The sequence below is a fragment of the Andrographis paniculata genome, unplaced genomic scaffold (genome assembly GCF_009805555.1).
Source record: "Andrographis paniculata isolate CXL003 unplaced genomic scaffold, ASM980555v1 Contig37END, whole genome shotgun sequence".
NCBI classification, from domain to species: Eukaryota; Viridiplantae; Streptophyta; class Magnoliopsida; order Lamiales; family Acanthaceae; genus Andrographis; species Andrographis paniculata.
Genome location: NW_026137570.1, coordinates 706138 through 723154, shown reverse-complemented (window position 1 = coordinate 723154; position 17017 = coordinate 706138). Strand labels below are relative to the sequence as shown.

The window sequence follows — 17017 nt, the reverse complement described above, 5'->3', positions numbered from 1 at the left end:
AATAAGAGGATTTGAAGTTGATATTGAAATTGGGATGCAAGAAAATTGATTGAAGAATAAGCAAAGTGTAAGAAATAAAATAAAATAAAATGAGGGGCACTTTTTTTGGGGAGGAAGTTAGGCAAAAGCCACTTTATTTATTTGTCACATTAAATGGCATGTGAATTGTGAAGATGTGTTAGGCCTTCACGCTATTTGCCTTAGTTATTATTATTATTATTATTAGAGCAATATATATATCAATAGATTCTATACACAAATTTCATGAATATAATTTTTTTTTTTTATAAATATCTATTAGTATTATAAAATATTTATTTTTGTAATTTTTTCTTAATGTATAAAACGTTTTGATATAATTATATTTAGAAATCAACACAAAAAAAATAAATGAAACCCTTAAAGTCAAACGAAAGTAATACTCCATCCGTCCCAAAAGTATAGTCTTGTTGGGTTGGGCACGTGATTTAAGGAATATTTATATTATATTGGTACTTGGTAAAAAGTGAGGATAAATAACTTTTTTGCCCTTGTGAATATATTAGTGTAAAAAGTAGTGGCAATTATGTAATAATAATGAAAAAGTAAGAATAGTTTTACGGTGATATGATATTTATGGAAATGAGACTATTGTTTTGGGACGGACAAAAATAATAAACAAGACTATTGTATTGGGACGGAGGAAATATAAATTATCTAATTAATTTTATTTAAGTTATTTTATGTAATTGTAAAAAATATTTTTGGTCTTATTGTAAATCACAATTATCAATTTTGATTTTACTGAAATTTTTTTATAAACTTTGTTCCAATTCAAATTAAAGTTGATCAATTTTAGTCATATTGGTTTGAAATATGACCATGTTCAAGTCAATATCCCGCGCCCAATCTCTTTCTATTACCATGAGATAGAATAATAAATTTAAATTTAAATTTAAATTATATAAAAAAATGATTAAAAAAAATTCAATGACACCAAAAAAATATTTTTGCTCTTTATGTAATTAATTTTATTTAAATTATTTTATACATTTATATTAAAAAAACTCATGTATTATAAACTTAAGTCTACCTCTTCTATTATTATTAAGTTTTGCCTAATTTGTTTTGGTAAAATTGCTTATAACTCCCATGGGGTTTCAAAATTCAGTGTAAAATATCCATGTACTTTAAAAATTGCATGGTACCCCCTTATACTTTAAAATCCGTTGCATGAAACCCCACCACCATGAAACTTTCCTCGTGTGATAAGAAGATGATTTACTATCTATATGTTTTGTATGACATGGGAGTTTTATGCAATATTTTTTAAAGTATAAGTGAGCGTCATGCAATTTTTTAAAGTAAAATGGGGATTTATGCTGAGTTTCGAAACCAAAAAGTGGTTTCATGCAACATTTTTTAAAGTATAAAGAGACGTCACGCAATTTTTAAAATAAATGGGGAATTTACGCTGAGTTTCGAAATCACAAGGGAGTTATAAGCAATTTTGCCTAATTTTCTGCTACTGGATAATATATATATATATATATATAAGGCCTATTTATTTATGGATAATTAATTAATTAGGCATATTGCTTAGCCGTTAACTTTACGAAGTCAACGCCACCAGAATCGATCTTTGGGATGTACAATTTTGACCAGTAACATGGAACTATTCGACAATGCTTAATATTTTTCTTTATCTAAATTATTAATATATATATATATATATATTTAATATAACCCAGAAATCGGCAGCCTGAAAGGACGTTCTTCAAAAATTAGTTGGCCAATAAGAAAATGAAAAGATAGTCCAAAACAAAATTAATTAAATATATATGATTGAAAAATTAATATTCCCCGTCTCATTTCTATTTATTGATTTGTTTTTTTAAATTTTATAAATATTATTATATTAAAATATAATAAAAATAAAAAATAAAATGATTAAACTAATCTTATTAGTATTATATGATATAAAGGTAACGATATTTGTGTAATATATTGTAAATTATAAGGATATTTGTAATGTTAGATACATAGTACAATCACTAAAAAAAATAAAGAAAAATGAATATTTTGTTATAAAATGGACCAAAATTAAAAATTGAATAATTTGTTAAAAGAATAATGGAGTATTTAAGAGTGTTTTCGAAATTTGAATTTTAATAGTCTGGGAATAATAAAAATTTGATAAATAAATACTATTTGATACGATGATTTGTACAAAAGTATTTTGATAACCAATGCAAGATAAATATAAATATTATAATTAATAAATAATAATAAAATATTAATATAAATATTCACTATATATTAAGATTATATTCCCTTCGTTTCATATATTTTGGGCATATTTCTTTAAATATAAGAATTTAAGTAAAGTATAATTAGTATGTAACTAAGAAGTGTATTAGTAAAAATAATTATAGATTAAAATTAAGAGAAGTGTTGAAACATGAAGTCTGAAGTCTGATTGTATCCTAAAATTTAGGGATATAATTTAGATATTATATTCTAAGTTTTAGATATAGGATTTGGATATTATTGACATTGGCTTAGCCTATAAATATCTATGTATTCTAACTTTAATATGTGTCTGCGTAATTTATAGTAGAATTTCTGGCTTGGCAGCACCCTCAGACGTAGATCATCGTGATCAAAGTAGATCATCGTGATCGAACTGGGTTACCAAATTCTTGTGTTCTTTTGTCTTTGTTATCTCATCTTGATTTCCTGAAATTTCCATAACAAGTGGTATCAGAGTCTAATTCGTTGGTAGGGTGGATTGAGAGGAATCGGACATTGGGTCGTTGTGGGAATCCCTTGTGACCTGCGGAGGTGCCTTGTGTCGAAAGTCTCCTTGTGGTGTTGGGTCAGTCCCGACCGGTAAGTCAGGCAGCGGGTCCCTTTGTGATAGGCGGTGCAAAGTTTGCAGGGAATGATAAGGGTTTTGGCAAACACAGCGGAGAGATATCTGATGTGCTCTTATATCAAGTGAACCTTAGGTTTGTTTGTGAGAGTCAAGATGGATGAAGTTGAGTAAAAGAAGATCGACAGAAAGACGATGAGTGACGATGAGTGCGGTTCAACTAACCCTTTGGGAGAATGTCTTGAATTTAGGTCTGAGGCTAAGGGAAAGGGTGAAGATCAAGAATGGTCAAAGTTAAAGCCGAAGAACAATGACAGAGAAGATGCAAGTCAGGTGGTATGTTGGAATTGCAAGGGACACTTGAAACGAGAGTGCGGGGCGTCGGAGAATGATCAGGATTCGGCAAATGCAACGAAGGAGATATCCGATGCGCTGATTCTGAGCGTCAGCAGTTCGATGGAGTCATGGATTTTGGTCTCAGGAACGTCATTTCACTCATGCAGTGATTCGAGAATTATGGAATCCTATACAGTTTTGGTGTTGTTTATCTTGCAGATGATGAGACACTTAAAATTGTAGATAAATGAATGATTCGAATCAGAACACTGAATGGTGGGGAGTGGAGACTGAATAACCCGAGACATGTCTCATGTCTAAAACGGAATCTGATTTCCGTGGGACAATTGGATGTGGTAGGTTACTCGACAGTTTTAGAAAGTCGTAGAAGGTAACTCAATGATCCATTGTGGTGGCCCATGGGAGAAAAGATAGAACTCTCTACATGACGAAAAGCATGCAAGACGGAATCAGTTCCGTGGCCATAAATAATGACACAAATTTATGGCATTCTCGTCTCGGACACATGAACGAGAAAAGAATAGGGGAGCTCATTTCAAAGGGAAGATTGTCAGGTCTCAAGTCCATCGATATTGGAATATGCGATGACTGTATCTTTGATAAGCAACGAAAGATGGCCTTCTCAAAGGTTGGGAGAGACCTAGAAAATAGAAAGTTGGAGTTGGTTCCTATGGATCTGCGGGAACCAGCTTTTGTATTGACCCTTGGAGGCTCACAATACTACACCACGATCATTGACGACGTTACAAGGGAGGTATATTTCCTTAAGCGTGAATATGATGCTTTTGATACCTTTAGGAGGTGGAAAGCACGTGCAGTAAGAGTATTGAGCCGATTTATGAGCAATCTTGAAAAACAATCTAAGGTGGTGACCTTAGATGAATTGAGGTTGTGTTCAACCTCAATGGAACTCGATGAGTGAAGAAGAAGGCTTGGCATTGTCATTGCGGTGAAGTAAAATGTTGAAGTGGAAGATGAAATCAGTCTTCAAGTGGGAGATTGTTAGGATATGAAGCCTGATTATATCCTAAAATTTAGGGATGTGATTTAAATATTATATTCTAAATTTTAGAGATATGATTTAGATATTATTGGCATAGGCTTAGCCTATAAATATCCATGTATTCTCACTTTAACATGTGACTGCGTACTTTATAGTAAAATTTCTGACTTGGCAGCGCCCCCAAACGTAGATCATTGTGATCGAACTGGATTACCAAATTCTTGTCCCATCTTGATTTCCTAGAATTTCCGTAATAAGAAGTAAATAGTTTAATTAAGATTTAAAAAAATTATAAAATTTAAAATTTAAAATGTGATTAAAGTGGATAATAAGATTTCCAAAAAAAAAGAAAATGACAAGTTATGTGAGACAGACGAAAATAAAAAATATGGACAAATTATGTGGCACGAAAGGAGTAATATTTTATTAATTTAATTAAGATTAAAATATTCTAAAATTTAAAATTTAAAATACGATTAAAATATATAATAATTATTTTTTTTAAAATGACAAATATTATGTAGGTTCTCTAAAATATAAAATATATATACATACACATTTTCTACAAATTGCTTGCAACTTAAATCAAGGTTTTAGTAGTGGGGAGTTCTTTTGACGAGCATTCTTAAGTTCTCAATAAATATAATTTTACAATAATTTATTGAATAAAAAAATACAATTTTATTAAAAAATATATAATTAATTCAAAACAATATTGAATCCGAACAAAAGGGAGTATCATATCATACCTATTGTATATTTTAAATTAATACTTTATGAGATGGCTTTGGATGTACTTTTGCAATTATTTTTACACATTATTAATTGTATTTTTTCTTTCTTTAGTTATTTTTTTAAACATCAAATTACAATTTACTTACATATTTTATATTCAAAATCAAATTAAATATTTATATTATGCTTTAAAAATTACCATGCAAAAAAAAACAAAAAAATAAAATAAAATTGTTTAGATAAAAAAAATGAAGAATTTTAGAATTTTAAAAATAAAAAATAATAATAATTAATCAAAAATATATCTAATATAATATTTTTTAAAAGTAAAAAATACCAAAAGTCCAAACTAATTGTTGTGTTACATTTAACAATCACTATTCAAATATATAATACAAATACACACATAAATCAAACACACCTTAAGGATTATATATATATATATATATTATTACTATACAGATTTATAATTTTTGTAAAATAATAAATATGAAATTAATATTTATTTTTAGACTACCTCCGTCCGCTCTAAAAGTACCATTTATTTTTTCGTGTTAATCTTTAAATATTAATTATTATATCAAAACGTAGTACAAATTAAGAAAAAATTACAAAAATACTTTCATTAGTGTTTTATAATATTAATATAAGGATATTTGTAAAAAAAAAATACAAATATAAGAATATTTTTAATGTTAAGTACACTCATGCAAAAGGTAAACATGACCCTCAAGGCGGACGAAAAAATACTCCCTTCGTATTACTTTTTGCGCGTTGATCTTTAAATATTAATTATTATATCAAATTCTATTACAAATAAAGAAAAAATGACAAAAATACTTCTATTAATCTCTTATAATACTAATATAATAACTTTTGTATAAAAAATTATACAAATATAAAAATATTTTTAATGTTACAAATGAATAGTTTCTTATCGGACATACTTTAAAATACCATATTCAAGAATCCATTTATAGTAACAATTTTTATTTATTACAGCACCCTAACCGTTCCATTTGACTCTTCTATTTATTTATATTTATTTTTTATTTTTTTAAAAGAAAGAACATCTTCGCCGGCCAGCTGCCGCTAAAAGTCAAAAAAATAGAAATAAAAATAAGAATAAAATTCAAATAAAATAAAAATTCAGCCTCACAATAATGGCCAATAATTTCCTTCATTATAAATGTGAACAAAAATTGCCCCCCACCAAAAATAAATAAAAACCCACAAAAAATCTCAAATTTCATCATCTCTTCCATTAAAAAAAAAAGTTGAAATGGAAATCATGGATTTCCAATTAATCTCAAAATTAATCTTGAATATTTTCTTGTTAATGTTCATATTTTGCAGTATAAGAATCTTCTACAGTGTTTGGTGGAAGCCCAAAAGCCTGGAAAAATATTTCCGGCGGATCGGCGTCGCCGGAAGTTCTTACCGGCTGTTTTCAGGCGACCTGAAGGAGGCGAAGAAGCTGATGTCAGAGGCGGCGGCGAAGCCGATGACGCTGAGCCACGATATCGTGCCACGTGTCCAGCCGTACTGGGACCGGATGGTCCGGGAGCACGGGAAGATATCGGGCAGCTGGCACGGGACTACGGCCCAGGTGGTGGTCGCCGATGCAGCGATAATAAGACAGATTCTAAACGCTAGAGATGGAAGCTTCCAGAAGGTTCCTCGGAATCCTCTGGTGAAGCTGTTGACTTTGGGGGTATCAACTTTGGAAGGGCGTCGATGGGAGACCAGAAGGAAATTAGTCAGCCCTGCTTTCCACCATGATAAACTTCTCGTAAGTACTAGTAAGCTTTTGATATGCTTAATTTTCTTTTAGTGATATAATTCTTGATTAATATTATTAAAAAATATATAATATATATAATAGTACTATATATATTATTCATTGGATACTCCTCCCTGGTTCTATAAATATAGTCTTAATTCGGTAAGACAAAATATTTAAGAAATATTGATATTATATTGATAATTGATAAAAAAGTATGGATAAAAGACTTTTTTGCCCATGTGAGTGTATTAGTGTAAAAAGTAGTTGCAATTGTGTAATAAAAATGAAAAAGTAGGGGTAGTTTTATGGAGATATAGTTATTTATGAAAATAAGACTATTATTTTTGGACGGACAAAAATGATAAATAATACTATTATAATGAGACGGAGGGAGTATGATTTTTCGTACATGACAGGAGTATAAAAAATACTACATCAGTCCGACTCAAGGGTCTCGTTTACTTTTTGTGTGTTCATTTTTTTAATATTAATTATTATATCAAAACGCGGTACAAATTAAAAAAAATACAAAAATATTTCAATTAGTGTTTTATAATACTCATAGAAAGACATTTTTACAAAAAATTATACAAATATAAAGATATTTTTAATGTTAAGTACGATGAAGCAAAATATAAATGTGAGATTTAGAGACGGAGGAAATGAGTATATCAATCCGAAAATACAGAATAAACAGAGCTTTTTGTTTCTTTATCTTCATTTTTATTTTATTTTCAAATTTTATTGGGTTTGATGTTAATTTGGAGTGATTAGGGGTGTTTCTTTTGGTTGAGTTTGAAAAAAATTAGTTTGAGTTATTAAAATAATGTTTGATGGAATGTTTTATGAGATGAAAAAATATATTTTTTAAAGAAATGCAGAGTACAAATAGTAAATTTCGGAAATTTTGGTTAAAGAAATTATTATTTAAATACATAGTAAAAATATAAAAGCATTCAGTCGGTTGATGAATTGATTTTTTTGTGTGGTATGTGGAACTGTATTGGTAATATAAAAAATACTCTCTTTTGTCCACCTCTAACGATCTCATTTACCTTTTACGGCATTGTACTTAATATTAAAATATCATTATATTTATATAATTTTTTGTACAAATTTCTTTCTATTAGTATTATAGGACACTAATATTGAAGTATTTTTGCAATTTTTTCTTAATTTGTATTACATTTTGATATAATAATTAATATTCAAATATCAACATACAAAAAGTAAATGGGACCCTTAGAACCGAACGGAGGTAGTAATATTTTGTGTTGAATGTTTGCCTTTTTTTGAATAGATGATATATATTATATTAATATTGTGTGTATATTTGTATTTTTTAATATTATTTATGAAGAATTATTCCATTAAAAAATGTTGAGTGAACAGACTGATTATACTATCTTCGTTATTTAATTATACTTTTATACTATTTTGTATTTTTTACTCTCTCTGTCGTATAAAAATGCCATTATTTTCACGTGATGAATAAAATATTATTTTTACTCTTTATAATATAAAATTTTAATTAAAAACAAATGAGTATTTTTTATGTGAGTTAAAAAATAAAAGTGAGAACATATAGAATATATAATTGTCGAATGTGACGTTATAACATATATATGTTGTCCATGTCCGGTAGGGAATGATACCGACGTTTCTAACTAGTTGTAGCAACTTAGTCGAGAGATTGACGAACAAAATCGAGGGTTCTAGTGGAAACCTTGAGCTTGATATCGCGCCGGAGATGCATCGCCTTGCGTCGGACATCATTGCCCGAGCAGCGTTTGGGGTGAGCTTCGAAGAAGCCGAGACGATATTCAAGCTTCAAAAGGAGCAAGCTGCATTGGTTCTTGACGCAGCTTCCACCGTGTATTTTCCGGGTTCAAGGTATATAATTATGGGCTATTAAGAAAAATTATGTGTTCAGTTGGTGATTTATTTAAAAAAAAAATAAAATAATTTTTCCGTCACTTAAAAATGCGTTCACTTTGACAAATTTAGTAGTTTGGATATGATGTTTTATTAAATATATATATATATATATAAAAAGACATGAATATTGAATAGTACTCCATTCGACTAGTAAAATTAGCACATTTGGATCTGACGTGAAGATTAATAAAAATAAATATTTTATTGAAAAATGATAAATATAAAAAAAATAGCTGAAAATATTTTCTGAAGTTTAGTTAAAAATTTAAAAAATTTAATAGAAATAATATAATAAAGATATTGATATTTGTGGTAAATAAGAGTAAATGAAAAATAATACTTTGCCATAATTAAAAATTGAGGCAAATTTAGCTAAATGTTGAAAGTAAATTTTACAGACAAAAAGAATATAATAAAGATATTGACCTTCGTTGTAAATAAGTAGTAAATGAAAAGTAACAATTGACTTTGATAAAATTAAAATTAAGATAAATTTAGTGAAATATGAGAGTAAATTTGATGGACAGAAATAATATAACATATGAAAAGAGTTTGTAAAATGAATAAACAATACATCATTGTAAATTTAGGATACAAGCATTGATATTGCTCAATTTGGTGTAGGTTTTTGCCAACTAAGAGGAATCGAAGAATGTATGAAATCGACAGGGCGATAAAAGCAAAGTTGAGAGATATGATCCTCGAGAAAGAACGAAAAATAGGGAATGGAGAAATGGGTGGCGACGAAGATTTGTTGAGTTTGCTTCTGAAGAGCCAAAAGCAATCCGGTAATGATATGACTATCGATGATGTAATGGAAGAGTGCAAATTGTTCTACTTTGCAGGGCAAGAGACGACCGCAAATTGGCTCATGTGGACAATGATCGTCTTGTCAATGCATCCACAATGGCAAGAAAAAGCCCGGGAAGAAGTTCTCCACGTCTTTGGCAAGAAAATCCCCGACGTCAAAACTCTAAACCAACTCAAAATAGTAAGAGAACGTATCACTATATAAGTATAATACACTCTCTATCTAAAATATATATATTATTTTTATTGAGTACGAAGATTAAAAATATTAATATTTTTAATATAAATGTAAGATACATAAAAAAATAATAATAATAATAATAACAGTATTAGATCTTGTGTTGATCCAGCCAAATCAACATGTTGATTTGATCGGATCATCATATGTCATGTGGGTGACCAACATATGTTTATAAATATATGTTGATCATCTCTATAGCATATGTTGATTCGGTCAAATCAGCATCACGGTGACTTGATTGGATCAACCACTGACTCATGCCCATATATATATATATATATATATACACGCATTAAAGAATCATTAAAAAATAATATCGTAAAAAATAATTATTGTTTATTAAAATATGAGTAATAAAATTATAAATAGAAAAAAAAATTACTATAAATGAATTATAAATAAGTTTAACAGACATTCAAAAAAATACAACTAACAAAATTATTCGAGATGGAGAGAGTAGTCGATCTGTTTATTAAATCCAAAAACACAGTTAAGTAGACTTTTTTTTTTTTTTTGTCTTTTACAGGTGTCGATGATTTTGCAAGAAGTCTTGAGATTATACCCTTCAGTACCTATTACCGTCCGACACACACATGAAGCAATAAAAATCAGGGACAAAATCATCCCACCCGGCGTTAACCTCGTACTACCAACGTTGTTGCTTCATCACAATCCCGTATATTGGGGAGAAGATGCCGAGGAATTCAAGCCAGATAGATTTGCCGAAGGAGTTTCCAAGGCGGGTAAAGATCACGACGAGTTGGCATTTTATCCATTCGGTTGGGGGCCGCGGATTTGCTTAGGACAAAACTTTGCCGTCATGGAAGCAAAACTCGCCTTAACGATGATTCTTCAAAATTTCGTATTCGAGCTCTCGCCTTCTTACACTCATGCTCCCCGCGCTGTCTTAACATTACAACCTCAATACGGAGCTCCATTGATACTACGCAAACTATAGCTATTCGAATGCATATTGTGTTAAAGTTTTTAATAACGATTTCTTTTATCGTTTAAGAAATTTTAAATTTTTGCTATTAATTGTTAAAAATTTTATTTTTATGTATTTTACAATAAAATAAACAATATATTTATTATTCAACATTGTTTAGTATGAATGATAAAAACTGAAAACACATACTTAGTAAGTGAATATGTTGTAAGATTTTAATATATTATAAATAAATGTAATATTGTGTTGTTGTACAAATTTATTTTATTTGCACTCTATTTCAATATTTTCATTATGTAATGTAAAAATATATTTTTTTATATAAAATATTATTTAAATTCAAATTCAAATTATGATTATATACCATAAATATGTTGAAATTGATTCTTTAGAAAAATGAAAATTAAGTAATAAAGATATGTTCCCTTCGTCCGGCAATAAGGTCCTATTAATCTTTTGCGTTATTGTATTTAATATTAAAAATATTTTTGTATATGTATAATTTTTTGCACAAATATCATCATAATAGTATTACAGGATAAAGAAGTATTTTTGTCATTTTGCCTTAATTTGTACTTTATTTTTATATAATAATTAATATTAAAAAATTAACACAAAAAAAAAATAATTGAGACTCTAAGAGCCGATATAGTACTATAAAACTACTACACTGTCAAACATGACAAACTACAACTTTTTTTTTTTCTTTTTAAAGGTGTATAATAAATGTTTTCTATTAAAATATATATTCATATGTTTAAGGTAAAATTGTTCTTAACTCTATTTTGATTTTAAAATTTCGTTTATATTTTAAAAAATATTACATTGCATAAAATTCCACTAAGTTAAAACCTCCTTGTGTGATAACAAATGATTTTATATTTATATTTTTTTGCATAACAGATAATTTTATACAATATTTTTTAAAATATAAGGGCATAATGCAATTTTTTTAAAAAAAAAAATTCTGAATTATGAACAATTTTATGTATTTTTAGTGAAAAATTTTAAAATAATAAAAAATATATATAGTTTAATAAGTATCATTTAACAATCTTAAATTTGAAAAAGATAAAAAAATCACCTAGCTAAATGATTGTGTTGATTTAGATTTGAATTTTATTTTAAATAGTACTTCGTCCGTCTTAAACACTACAAACACCGTGCAATATTTGTTTTTGGCACGAAAATTTATATTGAGAGTATTAAAGTATGATAATTTGAGATAATTTGAATATTAAGTGACGTGATTGAAAAGATAAATGATTATTTTTTTTTTTTATTTGAATGATATAATGGATGAAGTGAAATATATATTAATATATATACATAAATATTATTAATTATTTTTAAATTTGGAAATGTTACAGTAAATTTGGAACAAACAAAAAAATGAAATATTGCATGATGTTTGGGACGTCGGAGTAATATTTTGTGAAAAAATATAAATAAATTTACAACATTTGTACTTTTATATCTGACTTGAATCTGTACCATCAACTATGGCCGTTCACTATCTCCCCACTCCGGCTGGCGTCGGTTATCACTGCCGGAGGTCGACCACGACCGGAAAATTGGCTCCGCTCCGCCCTACCCCTACCCTGTCCCTTAAATTCGCCTCTTCACCGAACGGTAATCCATGTTCACCGGCGGCGGAATTTCTCCGACGGCTATCAGTTTCCACGGTTCTTCTTATGGGCGCAGGAATTGGCAGCCTATGGGCCTTCTCTCCTCCTGCTCTGGCCCTAATCTCTCCCGCTTCTTCTTCTTCCTCCATGGCCAAACCGCGTGAAAACCTCGGTACAGGTAATATGCTTTCCTCTTTAAATTAGGGATGTACCCCGTGCTACGTTTGTTGTACCTTCATAAATTAGGGTTTTATCATGCTGCCTGTAAATTTCTCATTGGATCATGGAATTTCATTTCGTGTTGTTGAGATTTTCAAATTGTAGAAAATTTAGGCCAGTTTCTTGTGTGAAAATGAATCAACAGCTTCCTTCAGTTGTAGATAATTAGCCGGGAGCAATTTAGGGGAGTTTGGTATGAGAATGGAATGAAAAAAAAAAAAAAAAACCTAAAAGTAATCACTGAATTCTTGATTCTTGTGTTTGGTAATGGTAAAACAAGAATTAAGCTGAATAGGTAATATATTGCATTGCAGTGGGTGAAGAGAAAGATGATAATTTGAACTTAACTTTTTGTGAGTAAAAGATAATGTATTTTTATAGAAAATTGTGAAAGTTGAATAGTAAAAAACATGAAAAAAAGTTACCAAATGAATGTCGTTTAAGAATTTTCATTTATCTCTGGTTCTCTATGCATGAAAGAGAAATAAAAATAGAGGATGTCTTTTTCTCAGGTTTGATTTTTCTGATTCAAACAAACAAGAAATATTTCGATATTTTAAAATTACCTTGTCCGTTAACAGAAACCAAAACTGCCATGGTGGATCATGAAAATTTAGGTGACATTGAAGACGAAGATACGAAAGCTGCATTTGAGAAGTTTAAATCTAAATCGTTTGCATTGACAGTTCCCCTAAGAATAGTTGCTTTGGAAGGTTCCCTGCCTCCGGTGTGGATTCGGGTGTGTTTTTGTGAATTTATCTTATATTGTTCATGCTTGTAGCTTATTTGTTCATCTTCTTCGTATCGAGTCGAAGTTGTGGAATTTTGCAGAAGAGCTCTAAGGTTGACGATTAGGGTGTGTTTGGCACATGAAAATTTGGGATAGAGAAATGTAAATATCTTCGGGTTTGTTTGTTTAGTATTTTAGTTTGAGGTATAGAGAATCATATCAGTAATATAAAAAATAATATTTTATGTTGAATGTTTTCTTTTTTTAAATGATAAAATATATATTATATATTGAGAATCATGATAAAAAAAAAATGGTTGAATGGTTGGGCAAACAAATTCTTTCATTTCCCTAGTTTGGTTGGATAATTCAAAATTGAGATTTCTCAATTTTTATTTTTATTTCTCTTGCAAGTTCAGAAAAATCCGGAGAAATGAAAATTGAGAAATGTGTAAGGTGTGTTTGTTAATTTTTTGTTTTTTTATCATTTATTTTTGTACTATTTAACTTTAAAAATTTTTCTTTAAAAATACACTATTTTAATTTTACAAATGGCATTCAAATTATTATTTGAAAAAAAAAAAAAAACATTACTAACTAAACACAAAGGAATTCTTTCACGACAAATTCTCATTTCACAAAAACTCTCTTTTGTTCAATTACTGTTTCCTCTTGATCGATCCATCATCTCCTTTTCCATTCGTAATACATTGTTTTTTCTGAATCACTGCAATTTTATTTATTTTTTCATTTTTCAATTGAACTGTGGTTTACTAATAAAAAGAATTAATTCTATGATCTATTATTATTTCTCTGTAATTTGATTCTAGGTACAAACACACCCTTAATGTTATAATTACAGGAGTTCTTGAAATCACAAGGAAAGAGAGTGCGATTTCGTCCAGAGTTTCGTAGGAGTCTCGAAGACATATTTCAGGAACTTTCAAATCCATTTAAGAAAGGGAAAATTGCTGCTAAATCTGCTGTGGCTGCTGATCTTGTCACTCTTGGTGATTCTTGGCTGAGTTATGCCATCAGCAAGGGGTTGATCGAGCCCATTGAAGGAGCCGAACATCAAGATTGGTTTCGAGATTTAAGCTACAAGTGGAAGGTGAGAATGGCGATTTTCGGATTTCCTTTGTGTTTCATTAGTTGGCTTTGTAAAGGTTATATGAATTAGTTCAATTGTAGTGTAGTGATCGGTGTTATATATTGATCAACCTTAAAGTATGCTTTCCGAGTCAAAGAAAGTGAGTGTGAATTAGGTCCTCTTCGATAATTTCATCCCTAATTTCTCACGGCATTAATGTTTCGTTTTGTTCCTTCGATTGCCGTTTGCCTCGTGCTTCCAAGACCACATTGGCTTTACTTCTGAAATAATGTCAGGTATATTTACACAGGAGCTCCGACGGGAGTCTTGATTCGCAAGGAAAAATTTGGGCTGTGCCGTACCGGTGGGGCAGCATGGTGATAGCTTGTAATCAAAAGGAACTTCGAAAGCGTAAATTTGCTGCAATAGAGGTGATTGTTATCTTTCTTGGATTCTCACTTTAGTTTTCACCTTTTAACGGTCCGATTCTGTTTTTAGTAATCCTATAATGTCGCGAAAGTTATCATTAGCCTCTCAATTTCTAGTTATTGCAATAATGGTTTCAATTTAAGTCATCTTTAAATAATGTTCGATATAATATGTTGTGAGAAAAAAAGAAAAAATGGAGAATCCAAATAGTAAAAAATTGTAGACTGAAAAAATCGAATTTTCTGTTTTTGAGCCTTATTCTTTTAATCATGTATTGGGTGCTAAAGATGACGTTTGTCGAGCAGGACTGGTCGGATCTTTGGCGGCCCGAACTGGCTGGAAAGATTGCGATGGTTGATTCGCCCCGGGAGATTATTGGAGCAGTGTTGAAACACATGGGAGCATCGTATAATGCTTCGAGTCTCGACTTGCAAATAGTTGGCGGAAAACAGGCAGTGTTGGAGCAGCTGGAATTGCTCGTTCGACAGGTGCGAAAAAAATAGCGTAGATTCCGTTAATTACAACTCTCCCGCCCCGAAATTATGTAGCTGTTTTACAGGTTCGACTATTCGATAGTCAGCACTACCTTAAAGCCTTCAGAGGCGGAGACGTATGGGTAGCCGTTGGATGGAGCAGCGACGTACTCCCCGTCGCCAAAACCATGTCGAATGTTTCGGTGATGGTTCCTAAGTCAGGCACGAGCTTATGGACGGACTTTTGGGTAATTCTCGATCCGTATTTACAACTATTTGTGTTATTCGATTCCTATTTGATATGTCGTTGGATTTTTGGATAATTCTCGAACCGTATGCACAATTATTCGTGTTCTTCGGGTTTTTTTTTTTTTTTTTTGATTGAGTTTTGGTTTTAATAGTATTTTGATGTGATATTTTGTGACATGACTTTTGGGTAATTCTTGAACCGTATGCGTAATTGTCGAGTTCTTCGATTCCTATTCTATATGTCGTTGGACTTTTGGGAGTTCTTGAACCATATGTACAACTTTCGTGTTCTTTGATTCTTATTCGATGGGTGTGTTCATTTTGTGTTTTTTGGTATTTAGTTTACGTTAGAGATGGAAAATAATATTTTATATTGAAGTGACGACTATTTCTGAGTAAATATAGTATATATATTATATATAATGTGAGAGTGTGTATCTATTGTGTTTTTTGGGTAATATTAATCGGGATTTGTTTGAACACATCCGATATGTGGTCGAATTTTTTGATAATTCTCGAACTATATGCACAATTTCCGTGTTCTCCGATTCTTATTCAATAGGTGTGTTCATTTTGTATTTTTTTGTATTTATTTCATGTTAGATATGGGAAATAATAGAAAAAATAACATTTTATATTGAAGTGACAACTATCTCTAAATAAATAGAGTATATATTATATATATTGTGAGAGTGTATATATTATGTTTTATTTGGTATTATTAATTGGGAATCGGGTGAACACATCGAATTTTTTGATAATTCTTGAACTGTATTCACAATTATCGAGTTCTTCGATTCCTATTTGATTCGTCAATTTGTCGTAATATTGAATCTCGTAACGGTGTAGGTAATTCCAGCGACCTCGAGAATCGATTCGGACAAATTCGGCGGGAGAGTCCGAGGGCCATCGCCGCTCGTCGAGCAATGGCTCGACTTTAGTTCGCAACCCGAGAGAGCCGTGCCATTCAAGGAAGAGATCGTTGCGGGTGCATCGCCAAGTTCGTTTAATGCCGCCGGCGGAGAGACCCGAGAACGGAGAAAAGGGAGGCCGGAGCTGGAGACTAATCTCGTCGCCAATGTTCCCCCGGCCGATATCTTGTCGAAATGTGAGCTTCTGGAACCGTTGTCCGAAGATGCATTGGCTGAGTATCAATGGCTTATAAGCAGATTGCAGAAACCCGGCGGCGGCGGCATCGTCGATCGACTGCGGCATTCCGCCGCCGCCGCTGCCCAGAAAGTTTGGCCGGAGAAGGAAGTTTAACGTTGTTTGAGATCATCGTCGTTCTGTCTTATTAATTTAAACGAATTTGAGACGGAATCGGTTTGGAAATTTTTTGTCAAAAGGAAATGCATAATTCAATCAGATTTAAAATCATAAAATTCATTAACCCATTTCAAATATAAAAAAAATGAACTTTCTCGGACAGGGCAAGATTGACTTTTCGTGTCTGATTAAATATTTTAGACGGATTGAATATTTTAGCTCTAATTTGTTTATTATTGTGTCGAATTTGTATTGATCTG

At 30.6% G+C, this 17017-nt stretch overlaps 2 protein-coding genes across 3 annotated transcripts; both read left to right on the top strand.

Moving 5' to 3' along the window:
• The first annotated feature begins 6150 nt into the window (after nt 1–6150).
• Nucleotides 6151–10823, top strand: LOC127250720 (cytochrome P450 CYP72A219-like). Its single transcript, XM_051274140.1, has 4 exons — nt 6151–6741; nt 8381–8628; nt 9298–9664; nt 10251–10823. Exons 1-4 carry the CDS (start codon nt 6232–6234, stop codon nt 10680–10682), a joined length of 1557 nt encoding a protein of 518 aa, XP_051130097.1. The 5' UTR covers nt 6151–6231; the 3' UTR covers nt 10683–10823.
• Nucleotides 10824–12160: 1337 nt separating this feature from the next.
• Nucleotides 12161–17002, top strand: LOC127250387 (uncharacterized). Of its 2 annotated transcripts, none has more exons than XM_051273662.1 (7): nt 12161–12479; nt 13138–13259; nt 14113–14361; nt 14637–14771; nt 15075–15257; nt 15329–15490; nt 16341–17002. In XM_051273662.1, exons 1-7 carry the CDS (start codon nt 12176–12178, stop codon nt 16752–16754), a joined length of 1569 nt encoding a protein of 522 aa, XP_051129619.1. In that variant the 5' UTR covers nt 12161–12175; the 3' UTR covers nt 16755–17002. The 2 variants fall into 2 exon arrangements, with proteins under 2 accessions (XP_051129619.1, XP_051129618.1); XM_051273661.1 differs by having other exon boundaries at nt 13102–13259; nt 16341–16998.
• Nucleotides 17003–17017: the final 15 nt, after the last annotated feature.

Bases quoted from the DNA above. Each gene is read 5' to 3' on its own strand.
- LOC127250720 (XM_051274140.1), top strand. From the start codon at position 6,232: ATGGAAATCATGGATTTCCAATTAATCTCAAAATTAATCTTGAATATT. The intron at 6,742-8,380 runs GTAAGTACTAGT...CATGTCCGGTAG, and splicing joins TCCACCATGATAAACTTCTC to GGAATGATACCGACGTTTCT. The intron at 9,665-10,250 runs GTAAGAGAACGT...TGTCTTTTACAG, and splicing joins CTCTAAACCAACTCAAAATA to GTGTCGATGATTTTGCAAGA.
- LOC127250387 (XM_051273661.1), top strand. From the start codon at position 12,176: ATGGCCGTTCACTATCTCCCCACTCCGGCTGGCGTCGGTTATCACTGC. The intron at 13,260-14,112 runs GTGTGTTTTTGT...TTATAATTACAG, and splicing joins TGCCTCCGGTGTGGATTCGG to GAGTTCTTGAAATCACAAGG. The intron at 15,258-15,328 runs GTGCGAAAAAAA...GCTGTTTTACAG, and splicing joins TGGAATTGCTCGTTCGACAG to GTTCGACTATTCGATAGTCA.